The 19,360-nt window shown below is 37.1% G+C and overlaps 1 protein-coding gene across 1 annotated transcript in view; it reads left to right on the top strand.

Annotated features, from left to right (window-relative positions):
- LOC128554365 (uncharacterized) overlaps positions 1-19,360 on the top strand; it is a 45,344-nt gene that overhangs the window by 7,560 nt on the left and 18,424 nt on the right. Inside the window, exons 2-3 of the mRNA XM_053535649.1 lie at positions 315-430; positions 13,972-14,071. Of these exons, the coding sequence (XP_053391624.1) occupies positions 13,987-14,071 (85 nt within the window). The 5' untranslated portion in view covers positions 315-430; positions 13,972-13,986. The remainder of the gene's footprint in view (positions 1-314; positions 431-13,971; positions 14,072-19,360) is intronic.

Raw genomic sequence — 19,360 nt, forward strand, 5'->3', positions numbered from 1 at the left:
CAGGAGTACGTTTTAGTTTGTGATCAAGTCCACGGCTGCCTCAAAGGTGGTGATGGAGTAGGCCAAATTTTCCGGTCTGTAATGATAATGACGTCAGAGGTGGTAAAATAATTCCACATTGAACTACATTGTACAGCTGATTGATATGAAACAGTTGTATGATTAAATTCTGCGCGTTTACATAGAGGTGATTTTTAAAAATCACCTTCCAGAAATGGGGAGCACTTGTGTCTTATGGACACACATATAGTTTATAAGTGGATCTGTGTAGTATTTCTGATAATAATTGATCACCATTTATTTCTTTTTTGTAGATGCAGATAATATATTGACAGGTACTAGCATTCTTGTGAAAATCATAGGATATAAAGCTGGAGTAGAAAAGGCAGAATTACGGCTGACAAACTGGGGTCTTTCAAAGCAGTATGAGGTGAGAGTTCTTCCCTTGTGCCAAACATTTTGATGCACAATGTCTTCGCTATCCTTTTGACTTTTACCTTTTTGAAATTTCAGCTATTTTGAAGAAGAAAAAAATGTTCTCAAATATTTCTTAAAATAAAAGATAAATTCTAGTTCTATTTTCATAAGAGATTTTGAACTAACTTTGCATGAGCATTAGCCAGAGTAGTATGTATCTTCCCAAACACACCTCACTGATAAAAAAGTATATAATATGGGTCACTTGCTCTGGATATGCACCTAGAAAAGATAAACAGATTTTCTGTCAGTTTCAACCCCAGAAGCAAGATCTTGCTGATTTACTGTATTCACAAATGAAACTGCTTTTTTAGCTCACCTGAGCACAAAGTGCTTGAGGTGAGCTATTGTGATCGCTCACCGTCCGGCATCTGTACGTCCATATGTCGTCCGTCCGTACGTCAACACTTTCCTTTAAACAACATCTCCTTTGAAACCATTTGGTGGAAGTTGATGTAACTTGGCCTGGATATTCCTTGGGTGGTCCCCTTCCAAAGTTGTTCAAAGAATTGAATTCCACACAGAACTCTGGTTGCCATGGCAACCAAAATGAAAAACTTAAAAAATCTTCTTGTCCAAAACCGCAAGGCGTGGGGGTCCCAAGTTTTACATAGACTAATATAGGAAAAAACTTTAAAAATCTTCTTGTCTGGAAGTTCAAGACCTAGGCCTTCGATATTTGGTATGTATCATTGCCTACTGGTTCTCTAACAAGATTGTTCAAATTATGCTCCTGGGGTGAAAATAGGCCCTGCCCCAGGAGTCACTTGTACAATATTATGAGTTATATAGGAAAAATACTTCAACAGTTATCTGATCATATTTCCTAGACTGTTTAATTGTAATTACCTGATGACCCCAAGTATTTAGGGGCCACTTGACTGTGACCTTGACCTACTGACCTACTTTCTTGTTTTTAGCTCACCTGAGCATTGCTCAAGTGAGTTATTGTGATCGCTCGATATGTCCGGCGTCTGTCATCTGTCTGTCAACATTTAGCTTGTGTATGCGATAGAGGCTGTATTTTTCAACTGATCTTCATTAAATTTTGTCAGAATGATTACCTTGATGAAATCTAGGCCAAGTTCAAAAGGGTCATCTGGGGTCAAAAACTTGGTCAATAGTTCAAATCAAAGAAAAACCTTGTGTATGCGATAAAGGCTGTATTTTTCATATGATCTTCATGAATTTTGATCAGAATGATTTCCTTGATAAAATCTAGGCCAGGTTTGAAAATTGTTCATCTTTGGTCAAAAACTATGTCACTAGGACAAATCAAAGAAAAATCTTGTGTATGCGACAGAGGCTGTATTTTTCAACTGATCTTCATGAAATTTTGTCAGAATGATAACCTTGATGAAATCTAGGCCAGATTGGAAAATGGGTCATCTGGGGTCAAAAACTAGGTCACTAGGTCAAATCAAAGAAAAACCTTGTGTATGCAATAGAGGCTGTATTTTGCAATTGATCTTCAGGAATATTGGTCAGAATGATTGCCTTGATGAAATCAAGGTCAGGTTTGAATATGGGTCATCTTGGGTCAAAAACTAGGTCGGTAGGTCAAATCAAAGAAAAACCTTGTGTATGCAATAGGGCTGCATTTTACACCGGAACTTCATGAAATTTGATCAGAATGTTTGTCTGGATGAAATTTAGGTCGAGTTGAATATGGGTCATCTAGGGTCAAAAACTAGGTCACCCAGTCTAATTAAAGAAAAACCTTTTGTATGCAATAGGGAATGTATTTTACACTGGATATTCATAAGATTTAGTCAGAATGATTGCCTTGATGAAAGGTCAAGTTAAAATATGGGTCATCTGTGGTCAAAAACTAGGTCACTAGGTCAAATCAAAGAGAAACCTTGTGTATGTGATAGAGACTGTATTTTTCAATTGATCTTCATGGAATATGGTCAGAAAGGTAGCCTTGATGAAATGAAGGTCAGGTTTGAATATGGGTCATCTGGGGTCAAAAACTAGGTCACTAGGACAAATCAAAGAAAAACGTTTTGTATGCGATAGAGGCTGTATTTTTATTATGCCCCCCTTCGAAGAAGGAGGGGTATATTGTTTTGCAGATGTCGGTCGGTCTGTCGGTCAGTTGGTCTGTATGTAGACCAATCCGTTTCCGGATGGTAACTCAGAACGCTTGGGCCTAGAATCATGAAAGTTGATAAGGAGGTTTGTCATCACCAGCAGATGACCTCTGTTGATTTGAGATCTGTATGTCAAAGGTCAAGGTCTCAATGACCCCAATTAGTTAAACGGTTTCCAGATGATAACTCAAGAACGCTTGGGCCTAGGATCATGAAAGTTGATAGGGTGGTTGGTCATCACCAGCAGATGACTCCTATTGATTTTTAGGTCAGTATATCAAAGGTCAAGGTCACAGTGACCCTGAACAGTAAAACGGTTTCCCGATGATACCTCAAGAACGCTTGGGCCTAGGATCATGAATGTTGATAGGGAAGTTGATCATGACCAGCAGATGACCCCTATTGATTTTGAGATCAGTAGGTCAAAGGTCAAGGTCACAGTGACCAGGAACAGTAAAATGGTTTCCGGGCAATAACTCAAGAAAGCTTAGGCCTATTGTCAAGAAAATTGGTATTGAGGTTGGTCATGACCAGTAGATGACCCCTATTGATTTTGAGGTCATTAGGTCAAAGGTCAAGGTCACATTTGCCAGGAACAACGGTTTCTGATGTTCTTGTCCAAAAGCACAGGACCTAGGGCTTTGATATTTGGTGTGTAGCAAAATCTAGTGGTCCTCTACCAAGATTGTTCAGATTATTTCCCTTGGGTCGAATATGGTCCCACCCCGGGGGGGTCACATGGTTTATATAGACTTATATAGGGAAAAACTTTGAAAAACCTTTTGTCCAAAACCACAGGTCCTAGGGCTTTGATATTTTGTATATGACATCATCTAGTGGTCCTCTACCAAGATTGTCCAAATTATTCCCCTAGGGTCAAATATGGCCCCGCCCTGGGGGTCACATGGTTTACATAGACTTATATAGGGAAAAACTTTGAAAATCTTTTTGTCCAAACCACAAAGACTAGTGCTTTGATATTTGTAATGTAGCATTATCTAGTGATTCTCTACCAAATTCGTTCAAATTATCCCTCTAGGGTCAAATATGGCCCCACCCCGGGGGTCACATGGTTCATATAGACTTATATAGGGAAAAATTTAGAATCTTCATGTCTATAACCTACATCATTCATTATTTTAAGTGGCAAGATCAACCTTGACACGAGTTGACCTTGATCTTGACCTAGTGACCTACTTTCACATTTCTGTAGCTACAGCCTTCAAATTTGGACCATATGCATAGGTTTGTGTACTGAAACAAACTTTGACCTTGTTATTGACCTAGTGAGCTACTTTCACATTTCTGAAGGTACAGGCTTCAAATTTGGACCATATGCATAGTTTTGTGTTCCGAAATAAAATTTGACCTTGATTTTGACCTAGTGACCTACTTTCACATTTCTCAAGCTACAGCCTTCAAATTTGGACCACATGCCTAGCTTTGTGTACCGAAATGAACTTTGATCTTGAGATTGACCTAGTGACCTACTTTGACATTTCTGAAGCTACAGGCTTCAAATTTGGACAGCTTGCATATTTCTGTGTTCTGAATTGAAATTTGACATTGATTTTTTTACCTGGTATCCACTTTCACATTTCTCAAGCTACAGCCTCCAGATTTGAAGCACATGCATAGTTCTGTGTACCGAAATGAACTTTGACCTTGAAATTGATCTAGTGACCTACTTCCACATTTCTCAAGCTACAGCTTTCAAATTTGGACCACATGCAGTGTTTTATACTGAAATGAAATTTAACCTTGATTTTGACCTTGAGCTAGTCTTGAAATTTGGAACATTAAAAAATGGCTCAGTGGTCGGTGCCATGATCACCCTGTGAGCTCTTGTTAGGTTAATAGGTTAAAGGTCAAGGTCAGATTGGACCAGAACATTAAAACTTTTGTTTACAGTGAGCTTATAATTTCTGTTCCTTGTGCAATTACTGAATGCATCAAGGGAGGCATTTCGTGTTCAACGAGCTCTTGTTCAATTGAGGTTCATGAAATTTGGTTAGAATGATTGCCTTAATCAAATGTAGGTCAAGTCCGAATGTAGGTCATCTTGGTTCAAAAACTAGGTCACTACGTCAAATTGAAGAAAATACTTGTTTACACTTGAGAGACCACATTTTTGGTCCAGTCTTAATGAAAATTGGTCAGAATATTTGTTTCCATGAAATCACTAGGTCAAACATGTTTACACTGTTACTGTGTGTTTCTCAGGTGAGCGACCTAGGGCCATCTTGGCCCTCTTGTTTAAGATACAGCCTTGTAATTTGAATGACATATACAGTTTGCACATCGATTTTAACACTGACATTCAGTGACCATGAATGTGACCTACTGACCTACTTTCTTAATATTTTAGCATCAGTTTGACATTTGAAACATGTAGCTCATATTACTCAGGTCAGTGATCCAGGGTCATCATGACCCTCTTGTTGATTAATAATGGAATTTGAAGTTTTTCCATAAATATCATTAATATAAATAAAAAGGTTTTAAATAAACAGAAATGCTGAATTGCAATGGCCAAACTATCCTTACTGAAAAAAGGTCTAATAACATTCAAAATGTACTCTTAAAAATGTTTACCATTATGTTCTGGGTGTAGTAAATACACATGGGAATAGAACAATAATTAAGTATTTTCATTTATTAAAGTTATGCCGTCTTGCTTAACTTCAGTGTATACCCTTTTTAGCTCGACTATTTGAAGAATAAGTAGAGCTATCCTACTCACCACAGCGTCGGCATCGGCGTCAGAGTCACACCCTGGTTAAGTTTTTCGTACCAGTCCACATTTTGACAAAGTCTTTTGAGATAAAGCTTTGAAACTTTCAACACTTGTTTACCATCACCATGCCCAGTTATAGGCAAGAGTACATAACTCTGTCAAGCATTTTGACTGAATTATGGCCCCTTTTGACTTAGAAATCTTGGTTAAGTTTTTCGTACCAGTCCATATTTTGGCAAAGTCCTTTGAGATAAAGCTTTGAAACTTTCAACACTTGTTTACCATCACCATGTCCAATTGTAGGCAAGAGTACATAACTCCACCAAGCATTTTGGTTGAATTATTGCCCCTTTTTGACTTAGAAATCTTGGTTAAGTTTTTCGTACCAGTCTACATTTTAACAAAGTCTTTTGAGATAAAGCTTTAAAACTTTCAACTCTTGTTTACCATCACCATGTCCAGTTGTAGGCAAGAGTACATAACTCCATCAAGCATTTTGGTTGAATTTTTGCCCCTTTTTGACTTAGAAATCTTGGTTAAGTTTTTCATACCAGTCTACATTTTGACAAAGTCTTTTGAGATAAAGCTTTAAAACTTTCAACACTTGTTTACCATCACCATGTCCAGTTGTAGGCAAGAGTACATCACTCCATCAAGCATTTTGGTTGAATTATGGCCCCTTCTGACTTAGAAATCTTGGTTAAGTTTTTCGTACCAGTTTATATTTTGTGTAAAGTGTTTGACATATGGCTTTGAAACTTTTATATCTTGTTCAGTATTATAGTCTCTATCAATAGGCAAGAGTACATAACTCTGTCATCTTTTTTGGCTGAATTATGGCCCTTTTTGAACTTGGAAATTGGTTCTGTTTTCGTATATGTCCATGTTTTGTCAAGACTATTTGACATATGGCTTTTAAACTTTAAACACTTGTTTATCATTATGATTTCCATCTGTAGGCAAGAGTACATAACTCTGACAACTATTTTGGCTGAATTATGGCCCTTTTTGGACTTTGAAACTTTTGTCAAAACTATTTGAACTGTGGCTTTGAAACTTTTAACACTAGTATATCAACATGATTTCCATTTGTAGGCAAGTGTACATAACTCTGTCAACTATTTTGACTGAATTATGACCCTTTTTGGACTTGGAAATTAGTTAAACTTTTCATACAAGTCAATATTTTGCCTAACATATAACTTAATAACATATTTGCCATCATGGTCACACATTGCAACTTAGTGCAAGACTAATCCAAACCCACAAATACAGGAACATTTTTTGTTTAATCCATTTTTTTCTTTTGTCTGAAAATCTGTTGAAATATTTTGACCCCATTCTTCAATCAATTCTTCGAATAGTCGAGCGCGCTGTCATCCGACAGCTCTTGTTTAGCTCACTTGAGCTAAAGATTCAGGGTGAGCTTTTGTGACCGCTTGATGTCCATCGAGCATTGTCCATCTATCTACAATTTCTAAAAAAAATCCTCTTTTTCAAAACTACTGTGCAGATTTACACCAAACTTCACAGGAATGATCTTTGGGCGGCCCCCTCTCAAAATTGCCCAAAAAATTTAAATACATTCAGAACAGTGGTTGCCATGGCAACTGAAAGGAAAATCTTTAAAAAACTTTTTTTTCAGGAACTATTTTTCAAAAATCTTTTGTTGAAATGATCTCTAGATGACCCTCTGCCAAAATTGCTTAAGCCGTTCTCTTTTGGTAGAAAACATGGCCGCCAGGGGGTGGGGCTTATTTTCCCCTCAATGGTTTCAAGAATCTTCTTCAAAACCGCTGGGCAGATTTACACCAAACTTCACAGAAATGATCCTTGGGTGACCCCCTTTCAAAATTGCCCCAAGAATTAAAATCCATTCAGAACTGACTTCCTACCAAACTTGCTTAAGCCATTCTATTTCGTTAAAAAACATGGCTGCCATTCGCTAATTGGCTATATTGTAAATTTCAAAAATCTTATTCTCTGAAACCTGAAGACCTAGTGTTTAGATATTTGGTATGTGGCATTGTCTAGTGGACCTTTCCCAGGGTCAATATTAGTCCAGCACCGTAGTCCCTTGACTTTATGTAGAGTTCTATAGGAAAAACATAAAAAAATGTTCTTCTCTGAAACTGAGAGGCACAGAGCTTAGATATTTTACATGTGGCATTGTCTTATGGTCCTTTACTAAGATTGTTCAAATCAGAACCCAGGTTCCATTTAAAGCCCCTTGATCTTTATATGAGTTATACACTGATCTTAAAACTGACTTTCAGTGACCATGAATGTGACTTACTGACCTACGTTTTTAATATTTTAGCATCAGTTTGACATTTGAAACATGTAGCTCATATTACTCAGGTTAGCGATCCAGGGTCATCATGACCCTCTTATTATTATTATGAGTATATTTTCGGGTTTTACGGCGCACCAACACAGTATAGGTTTTATGGCGCCAAACAGGACTACAAATTTTGGTTCCACACCTCATTTACATCGAAATAAAAACATGAGGTATGGAATCAAAACTTGCATACCTGCTGAAATCACAGAGTTACTGCAAAACCAAGTGTTAAGACCCTATTAGTCGCCTCTTACGATCGTGCAAGGGTAAGGCAGTGGTTCCAATTATTTTCATACACAGATCGTCCCAGAACCACTTGGGGCTTGTTATGAGCAATCTAACTGAATTGAACATTGGAAATTACATTTGTCACTTGTGTCCTGATTCTTGCTAAATATTTCATATTGCTGGGACTGCAGAAAACTAATGTCCATATGCAATGGATAATTATCACAGTTTTAGTGTTTGAAATCCATTGTTACTCTCCCCGGTACACATTTAAGCTATCTCCTTTGCATTTGTGATTAATCATGTCAGAGAATCATGATTAAATGTCTCATGACATGACTTGGTTATCAGTGCAAATCTTAACTTGTTGATGAATTTTAATGACTCCTAAAATCTCCCCAAAAAAGTTTAATTATGTCTCCCCCAGGAGACATATTGTTTTTGCCCTGTCCGTCCGTCCGTCCATCCTTCCGTCCATCTGTACGTCACACTTCATTTCCGGGCAATAAGTGGAGAACCATTTGACCTAGAACCTTCAAACTTCATAGGGTTGTAGGGCTGCTGGAGTAGACGACCCCTATTGTTTTTGGGGTCACTCCATCAAAGTTCAAGGTCACAGGGGCCTGAACATTGAAAACCATTTCTGATCAATAACTAGAGAACCACTTGACTCAGAATGTTGAAACTTCATAGGATGATTGGTCATGAAGAGTAGATGATCCCTATTGATTTTGGGGTCACTCCGTCAAAGGTCAAGGTCACAGGGGCCTGAACAATGAAAACCATTTCTGATCAATAACTAGAGAACCACTTGACCCAGAATGTTGAAACTTCATAGGATGATTGTACATGCAAAATAGATGACCCCTATCGATTTTGGGGTCACTCCATTAAAGGTCAAGGTCACAGGGGCCTGAGCATTGAAAACCATTTCCGGTCAATAACTTGAGAACCACTTGACCCAGAATGTTGAAACTTAATAGGATGATTGGTCATAAAGAGTAGATGACCCCTAACGATTTTGGGGTCACTCTGTGAAAGGTCAAGGTCACAGGGGCCCGAACATTGAAAACCATTTCCGGTCAGTAACTTGAGAACCACTTGACCTAGAACCTTCAAACTTCATAGGGTTGTAGGGCTGCTGGAGTAGACGACCCCTATTGTTTTTGGGGTCACTCCATCAAAGTTCAAGGTCACAGGGGCCTGAACATTGAAAACCATTTCTGATCAATAACTAGAGAACCACTTGACTCAGAATGTTGAAACTTCATAGGATGATTGGTCATGAAGAGTAGATGATCCCTATTGATTTTGGGGTCACTCCGTCAAAGGTCAAGGTCACAGGGGCCTGAACAATGAAAACCATTTCTGATCAATAACTAGAGAACCACTTGACCCAGAATGTTGAAACTTCATAGGATGATTGTACATGCAAAATAGATGACCCCTATCGATTTTGGGGTCACTCCATTAAAGGTCAAGGTCACAGGGGCCTGAGCATTGAAAACCATTTCCGGTCAATAACTTGAGAACCACTTGACCCAGAATGTTGAAACTTAATAGGATGATTGGTCATAAAGAGTAGATGACCCCTAACGATTTTGGGGTCACTCTGTGAAAGGTCAAGGTCACAGGGGCCCGAACATTGAAAACCATTTCCGGTCAGTAACTTGAGAACCACTTGACCCAGAATGATGAAACTTTGTAGGATGATTGGTCATGCAGAGTAGATGAACCCTAACGATTTTAGGGTCACTCTGTTAAAGGTCAAGGCCACAGGGGCCTGAACATGGAAAACCATTTCCAATCAATAACTTGAGAACCTCTCGACCCAGAATATTGAAACTTCATAGGATGATTGTTCATGCAGAGTAAATGACCCTTATTGTTTTTGGGGTCACTCAGTTAAAGGTCAAGGTCACAGGGCCCTGAACATTGATAACCAGTTCCCATCAATAACTTGAGAACCACTTGACCCAGAATGTTGAAACTTCATAGGATGATTGAACATGCAGAGAAGATGACCCCTATTGATTTTGGGGTCAGTCTATTAAAGGTCAAGGTCACAGTGGCCTGTTCATGTAAAATCATTTTTTGGAAATAACTTGAGAACCACTTGACCTACAATGTTGAAACTTAATAGGATGATTGGACATGCAGAGTAGATGACACCTATTTATTTTGAGGTCACTTGATCAAAGGTCAAGGTCACAGGAGCCTGAACAGTGACTTGAGAACCACTAGGCCACGATAGTTGAAATTTAGCGGATGACTGGACATGCCAAGTAGATGATCCCTATTGCAGCCAACCATCAGTGTCTCTTTGACTTTCGCTTCTGACCCCTATTGACTTCTTGCCTATAGGACTTTGCATTGGGGGAGACATGCGCTTTTTTACAAAAGCATTTTCTAGTTTAGACATGCGTAACCACTTACTAAACAAAGTTGTCATTCCTACTTAAGTTAAATGCTCTCTTATCTGAAAAATTGTTGAAAAAGACGTTAAACCCGAACACACACACATACTCTTATTTGCTTAAACTGTGAAGTAGAGCATCAACATGTTAAAAAATTAGCATAAATTAACATTACAAAGTAGTATCCGGAATTTTGGTTGGAATAAAAGCCTAATTATCCCACTATCATATGAAATAAATGTGGCAAATAACAGTGCCTATAATATAATAAATCAATATTTAAAACAAAATAAAACATAAAAATTATTACATACAAAAAAGGTAACCTTCTTTCTGGCGCATTCATCAAACAGAAAACGAAAGGAATTTTCCACTTGATGTCCGACACAAATTGTTTTCTTTTCTGCTCTTTGATTTCTTTCCTGCTTCTTTTTTTCTAGTGAAACTTATTTTTCTCATTTGTGTTGTTAAATCTGATGTCATTCATTATTATGGGCCAGATTGGACATTAAAAATAAAAATTTGAAATTTTGCAAATTGAAGGGAAAAAATTGTCATTTACGAGGGGTGTTCCAAAAGTAATGTCACTTGCATCGGTTCTCCTATACTGCAAATGTTCTGATCATTTTAACTTGCTCTGCCCTTCAGAATACTCTCCATCAGCCTGAATACACCTTTTGAGCCGGTCAATCCTCTTTTGGAAGCATTGTTCATACTCTTCTATGGGAACACCCATCAGATACTGATAAACAGCAGATCCAAGGGCATTTCTCGATTTGTATCTCTTTCCAGACAGATGATATTTAAGTTTGGGAAACAGAAAATAGTCGCAGGGGGCCAGGTCTGGCAAAAACGGAGGGTGTGGAAGGACGGTAACCTTCTCTGATTCCAAAAACTTGGTCACAATGCGTGCCTTGTGAGCGGGTGCATTATCATGCAAAAGTAGGAGGTACTTAAGTCCTGTTTTGGAGCGGCGACTTTTGTAGTAGTTCTTCAATTTTCTTAGAACAACTTTTTTTTATAGAATTTTCCTATGACCGTACTGCCTTTTGGTACCGGAATTTGAATGATTGGACCCTTATGAGTGAAAAAAATACATACAAAACCTTCTTCGCTGTTCGTATTCGTTTGGCAGTACTTTGGCGTCTCGCATTTATGGTGACCCAAATTCGGTTGGAATACTTCCGCTTTGGTTCAAAATAATAAACCCAGGTTTCATTACCAGTAACTATATTATCAAAAACCTTTTTGCTGTATTTTAGGTACATGTTCAGAAGTTTTTTTGCCATTGTTACACGGGTCCTCTTTTGTTCATCTGTTAACAAATGGGGTATCCATCTTGTATTTATTTTTCTAAGTTTTAGGTGTTTCTTCAAAATTCCATGAACTCGTGCCAACGACAAGTTTGTCATTTGAGCCAGTTGCCTTAAGGTGAATCGGGCATCCTTTTTTAGCAAATTGAGGATTTTTTGATGTTACCTTTCGACGTAGTTGTTGTAGGATGATCTGTGCGAGCAGCATCTTTGAGTGAATATCTACAAGCTTCACGCCAAGTAGCGACCTACCTTTTATGTAGGCTCTAATTTCAAGCACATTTTCAGCTCTTTTCCCAGTCTTTTTGTGTAAAGTGTAATGAATACGCTATAAAGCAATGTACACTGTACCAAGGTCAGTGAACGTGAGAGCGCAATATTTACCTATGTTATGATTCAGTGATCATTTTATCGACACGAGGTGGTTTTGTGTACACATGACACGATTTCCGTGAAATAAAACACAAATGACATTATTTTTGGAACATCCCTCGTACGACATACACTGCACCATGCACTCACAAAAAGCCATCACAAATACTCCGCGACAAATGACATACAGTTCAGCATGTGGACAGCGATATGATTTGGCAATTTGAACCTAAATTTTAGGTTGAGAAAGAAGAATTCCTTTGGTTTCCTTTGGTTTACTATAGTCAGGACCCTGGCTATAAAAAGTTGAAATTTATTGCCCAGTAGGTAATACAAATGTTAATTAAGAAATAATAAGTTCCCAAGTGAGAACCATTTCACCTAGAACCTTCTAACTTCATAGGGTGATAGGGCTTACAGAGTAGATGACCACTTTTGTTTTAGGGTCACTTGATCAAAGTCAGGGTAAAATTATGTTTAAAGTAAGATGATTGGTATCAATAAATATAAAAGCTATTAACAATTGTAGTCTTCTGGAATGCAAACCCAGGTACAAGTTATAACTTTATTGTATATATAGGTTAATACAGCATTATTATGGTTGCATACATTAGGTTGGGATGTAGTGCAGCTCTGCATCAAGGTGAGCTTTTGTGATCGCCCTGTGTCTGTCGTCCGTCATCGTCGGTGGTGGCGGCCTCTTAAACAATTTGACTGTTAACACTCTAGAGGTCACAGTTTTAACCCAATCTTAATGAAACTTGGTTAGAATGTTACCCTTAATAAAATCTTTGTGGAATTTGATATTGGGTCATCATGGGTCAAAAACTAGGTTGCCAGGTCAGATCAAAGGAAAAGCTTGTTAACACTCTAGAGGTCACAATTTTGACCCAATCTTAATGAAACTTGGTCAGAATGTTACCCTCAATAATATCTTGGACGAATTCGATATCGGGTCATCTGGGGTCAAAAACTAGGTCACCGGGTCAAATCAAAGGAAAAGCTTGTTAACACTGTAGAGGTCACAATTTGGGCCCAATCTTAATTAAACTTGGTCAGAATGTTACCCTCAATAAAGTCTTGGACCAGTTTGATATTGGGTCATCCTGGATCAAAAACTAGGTCACCAGGTCAAATCAAAGGGAAAGCTTGTTAACACTGTAGAGGCCACATTTATGTCTTTATCTTCATGAAACTTGGTCAGAATGTTAAGCTTGATAATCGCAGGGTCACATTTGAATATGGGTCATGTAGGATCAAACACTAGGTCACCAGGTCAAATCAAAGGAAAAGCTAGTTTACACTGTAGAGGCCACATTTATGACCATAGCTTAATGAAACTTGGTGAGAATGTTAAGCTTGATGATCTATAGGTCAAGTTCAAATCTGGGTCAGGTGGGGTCAGAAACTAGGTCACTAGGTCAAATCAAAGGAAAAGCTTGTTAACACTCTGAGGCCACATTTATGACTGTATCTTAATGAAACTTGGTCAGAATGGTAATCTTGATGATCCTTAGGTCAAGTTCAAATCTGGGTCATGTTGGGACAAAATCTTAAGTCACCGGGTCAAATCAAAGGAAAAGGTATTTAACACTTTAGAGGCCACATTTATGATCATATCTTAATGAAACTTGGTCAGAATGTTAATCTTGATGATCTTTAGGTCAGTAAGTCAGGTGAGCGATACAGGGCCTTCATGACCCTCTTGTTTAATTTTTCCTTACCAGTTTAGAAATAAAATCACATTAAATCTTTAATATACAAATATAAGCATTTGAAAGCAATTACCAATTACAGATTTCCAGACATTTTCAAACTACATAACATCTTCATGAATTATATAATATCTAGTTATGATTTATAAACAATGTTAATATGTTGCCCTATTACTTTGATTGACATGCAATATGTTTTGTGAAAAATGTCCCTAGGAGGGGGATGTTGGTAACTCTGTTACAAATTCTTGTTTTTACCTTGATATGTTTAGGTCTGTAAAGAAGCTATGAGTACTATGGTTCAAGGAGCAGAAGCAGCTTTCACTGAGCCAGAGTTACAGTCGATGGACAGGACATGTTCACTAGAACCAGGTACTTACTATATATATATATATCTCTACCAAACTTTGTTTGAGGGGTTTCATCGGAATCACTTACCGGTAGTCACATCCCTGTTTTGTCCCATGCAGTCTGTCTTGAATTGTTTTCCTTGAATATCTTTTGAAAGTATACAGATATCACATTGAAAGTTACAAAAATGTAGAGGGCAAATTTATATACTAGGAATATTAAGGGTTTTATTTGCAAGACAAATGTCCAAAATGTTATTTCCTCGATTATTTCTGAAACCAATCATTGGGTTGAAACTTTACACACACCTTTGGAATTATATTGCCAGTTTTACACACAGAATTCTATAGCTGCCTTTATTTTGGCAAAATTATTGCCCTTTTGCACTTGGGCAATGTGGCATTATTATTGCTTCCTCAAATAGCTCTGAAACCAATGGAAGTATTACATTGGAACTTTGGCTTATACTGCAGGTTAACAGGACAAGTTTCATAACTGTGACTGCTACTTAAATCCCCATAAACAAATTTCAAAAGGGGGTAAAACTGGAGTCATCATGTCCATGCATGTGTTCATGCACCTGTGATTAACTATGAAAGATCCATGGATTGATTTTATTTTTGGTACACAGGTAATATATGATTATAAAATATAGGTGAGTTTCAGTTTCAGTTACAATCCACCAATATTGGATGGAATTATAGAATCCTTCTGGCTTAAAATTTGGTATCTTTTCAATAAATCTTGAACAGATGAATGACTTTGAATCATTATAATCTAAAAATCAATCTGTTTTAAAAATAATTCAAAAACTACACATTGGGTTTGTAATACACAAAAATTTAGTGTTTGCTACATGTCTGCTGTCATGTAAGGAAATCTTTATCTACTTTATACAGTCATTTTTACAGTATTCAAATGCTTCTATTATTTCACCATTTGAAAAATATTTTATGCTTGACCAGCTTTTAATTAATGTTTGATATTTCTGCTATTGAAGAATTGTCTTTTAAACAACCATTAAGTTTTTATATTTCAAAGCAAGACAATAATTTATTTTCTGCTTGAATTGTGATAATTATGAAGAATTTTAGTAATCCCCCTTGTTGTTAGTGATTCAAAACAAATTTATCTGTGCTGTTTGATTCGTAATAACCATATTATGTGGCATCATTCTAACAAAATATGTGAATTTTACAAACCATGAACCAGGCCATTTAGAAAAAATAGCAAAAAATCAAAGCCTTATATAGATCTTGAGTGTTTGACATGATCCTCAAAATAGGCAGTGAATGATCTCTTTAATTTTGTTGTCAGTGTGTCTGAGGTCAAGGTCATGGCAACTGTTAGTTAGTTTTTCAGTGTTAATTCAAAATGAAAGTGAAAGTATTGTTTCAGCTGACAGACTGCCAGAAGATAAAGCCTCCCTAGAAATTTGGGTGCAAAAACTGTTGTGTGTATCAATGATAGATTCTGTGAGACAATACAATGACTTGTTTGAATATTCAGAGTAACTTTTACTATGGACATGACATTATACTGTTTATGTGACATTACAATAGTTTTATATACCCAAAGTTTTGTTGGTGTATGTTTTTGTCTACCTTGAAGGCTTTTCAAAAACTTTGCACAAGTGTTAGTAATAATCATGCAGTCACAGAGTGCACAATGCAATTATCAGGCAATCTAGAAATCTGCCAAAATAATGAAAATTACAATGAGGTTTGGTTAGTAAAGACTTATCCTGGAATAAGTTCCCAGCAGGAAGAATATTTAAAATTGTGTGTACATGTAATTTTGTGTTAATATGAGAAACACAAATCAGTGTTTAAAAGTAGGGGTCATCTCTGCCATTTCTGTGCTATGATGAAATCTAGATCATGTTCTAATATTGATAATCTTGGGTCAAAAACTAGGTCAAATCAAAGAAAAACCTTGTGTTTGCAATACTTGGTGCCTACCAGTCACTGGATAGGAATATATACCGGACAAACATAATTACGGCTTTATTTCGATTATATCAGAGTTACCGCTTACCGTATTTTGGTGTGTATAGGTCGCGGTAATGTACAGTCCGCATCTAATTTTTGCTCTGGAAATGGTCGGAAAATTTAACTTCTAGCGTATTAGTCGCAGTTAAATTTCGGATTTTTTCCCCAGCAATATTTAATATTTACCGGCAAAAAAGTTATGGCGGCGGCCATATTGATGCCGCGGACTGAATTATTATCAGAACCTGATTGGTGGAAATCGGACTGTGTTATTTTCGTTCCCAACCGTTTCGTACCAACAGTAGTATCGGTAACAGACTACATCAAAGAAAAACGGCTTTTTGACACTAATTGGCAGCAGACGTCTGTTATCATGCAAGTTTAAGTGTGAATTGTTTGCACAGCAATTATAACACCTTTCCGTGTCATGTAATTAACAGCGTTCTTTTGATTCTGAGTAAAAAGATTAACAAAATATCTCTTTTTGGATTTTTTTCTTTTATTTAAAAATCAAAAGTAAAAAATAATCATTCAAGCTTTTTAATACACTAAGAATTAGTATAAACAATGTTTGGAATGGAGGACGGATCTGTCCGGATTTTATCCAACCCGGAGTACATGTCAATGGCGTCCAGTAAAACGAAAGTAGAAACAAACGTAATTCAGACTGCAAAAACATCTTTGAATTAAAGTCATTCGTAATTTTAATAGTCTGTATGGGTTATTTACGATATATTTTATTGAAAGTAACCGCTATTGGTTGAAAAGCCGCCGATATTGATATTTTTTATCCATTTTGTTCGTTCGTAACAGATGCACGTAATTTTGCGAGAGCTACGGTCAGAAAATTGGCCCGAAAAAAAAACTGCTGGCAATGTTCTGTCGTATAGGTCGCAGGAACTTTTTCAGGCAGCAAAATGGGTAGAAAAAGTGCGACCTATACACACTAAAATACGGTATCAGAAACAATTGGCATTTTGTTTTGACTGTCATATATCAGCACTGACCTGACAAGTATGTATTTACGAAGAATATTATACCATATATCACATGTGTTTACAAAACTGCTGTCCTCTGACCTTGGGGCATTGGAATGGCAGGGCGCATGCGCACTATTCATTACTTATAGGGGCACTAAGTGGGTCTTAAACAATTATAGCACGGAACTGCCTGCAGACGACAGTTTACTTTTTGATTCATTCCTCACAGTTAGTTAAAGTATAAGTAAAAATACTGTTTGTACAAAAAGAATCAATGTCTGCATTTGTTTGGGCCACGTGTTGAATACTGAAAGAGAGGCGACTATTGGCCAGAAAACACAATCGATTTATATACATTTACCCCCACTTCGAGCCTCAATTGTATTAAAACATAATAAATTATTTATAGATAGTTTGGTTTTCTGCAAAACAGCACAAACTGAAATAGATTTGATTTTGTTGGCTCAGTCTGATCGCGAGCGGAATAAACTCCGAGATATTTTCTGCAGAAAGAATTTTGTTTAAATGGTAACACGGGTAAAACACTGCTGTTACGTAGTTCATCCCTGTTTATAGTTTAACCCTTTGAATATAGAGGAAAACATGTTTTAGAAGGCACAGATGACAGGAGGACATAATCAACGTTTTTTCGTGAAAAATGTCATTGTGAAATAGTATTATCAGTAGTCTAAATATGTGTCCGGTGACTATTCCACCATGTTGCTTAATGAGGTGCGTTTCATTACCCTTTTTGAGCCTCAAAATATCCAATGTCTCACGTCTGATTGATTAAGTTTATTAATTTTCAAACGACAAATGAGCTGAAGATTAAACGGTGGAAATTTCATGTTTTAGTGATACTTTTTCATAAAATGGCAAAGGAAAAACCCCGATTTCTGTCCGGTGACTGGTTGGCACCCAGTAGGGACTGCATTTTACACCGGGTCTTCATGAAATTTGATCAGAATGTTTGTTTAGATGAAATCTAGGTAAAGTTCAAATATGGGTCATCTGGGGTCAAAACCTAGGTCACCTGGTCAAATCAAAGAAAACCCTTTGTTATGCAACTGGGATGGATATTCATAGAATTTAGTCAGAATGGCTGCCTTGATGAAATCTAGGTCAAAATTGAATATGGGTAATCTGGGGTCAAAAACTAGATTTTCATAAAACTTTGTCAGAATGTTTTTTATGGGGCCAAAAACTAGGTCACTAGGTCAAATTAAAGAAAATACTTGTTTTCACCTGAGAGACCACATTTTTGGTCCATGGCAGTCTTAATGACATTGGTCAGACCATTTGTTTCCATGAAATCACTAGGTCAAACATGTTTACACTGGTGTGATTGGTTTCTCAGGTGAGCGACCTAGGGCCATCTTGGCCCTAGTGTTGTTGTAATAATATATTATTTTGCATGTGAAAAAATGAAAATGAAAAGAAATGTATATGTTGCCTTGCTTGTTTCTGAGATATATCATGTTGATTACCTCCCTTTATTGTTGAAAAAATATCTACAATTTCACTATTTGTCATAATTTACATGTTTCTCAATTGTAAGATAAATTGAAAAGTATATATTCAGTCAATTCACAAAACATTTACACAAAGACATATAGACTTTCTATCATTTGCAAACATAGATTGTATATCTGACTAGCCAAAAAATTTCTAATTCCTATCACAGTAAAACTCATCAAGAAAAAGTCATCTACTTTTTAGGCCATAATAAATTAATACCTAGGTTATCATCCAAATTTTGGTTAAAAAGGGGGCGGAGGGGGGAGAATTTTATTTTTAGCTCACCTGTCACGAAGTGACAAGGTGAGCTATTGTGACCGCTTGATGTCCGTCGTGCGTCGTCCGTCGTCCGTCAACAATTTGTAAAAAAATCTTCTTCTTTAAAACCACTAGGCAGAATTACACCAAACTTCACAGGAATGATCCTTGGGTGGCCCCCTTTCAAAATTGTTCAAAGAATTGAATTCCATGCAGAACTCTGGTTGCCATGGCAACCGAAAGGAAAAACTTTAAAAATCTTCTTCTCAAAAAACAGAAGCCCTAGAGCTTAGATATTTGGTGTGAAGCATTGCCTAGTGGACCTCTACCAAATTTGTTCAAATCATGACCCCGGGGTCAAAATTGACCCCACCCCAGGGGTCACTTGATTTTACATAGGAAAATCTTAAAAAATCTTCTTCTCAAAAAGCAGAAGCCCTAGAGCTGAGATATTTGACTTGTAGCATTCTCTAGTGGACCTCTACTAAAGTTGTTCAAATCATGACCTCCGGGTCAAAATTGACCCTGCCCCAGGGGTCACTTGATTTTACATATGAAAATCT

The sequence above is a fragment of the Mercenaria mercenaria genome, unplaced genomic scaffold (assembly GCF_021730395.1).
Source record: "Mercenaria mercenaria strain notata unplaced genomic scaffold, MADL_Memer_1 contig_4974, whole genome shotgun sequence".
NCBI classification, from domain to species: Eukaryota; Metazoa; Mollusca; class Bivalvia; order Venerida; family Veneridae; genus Mercenaria; species Mercenaria mercenaria.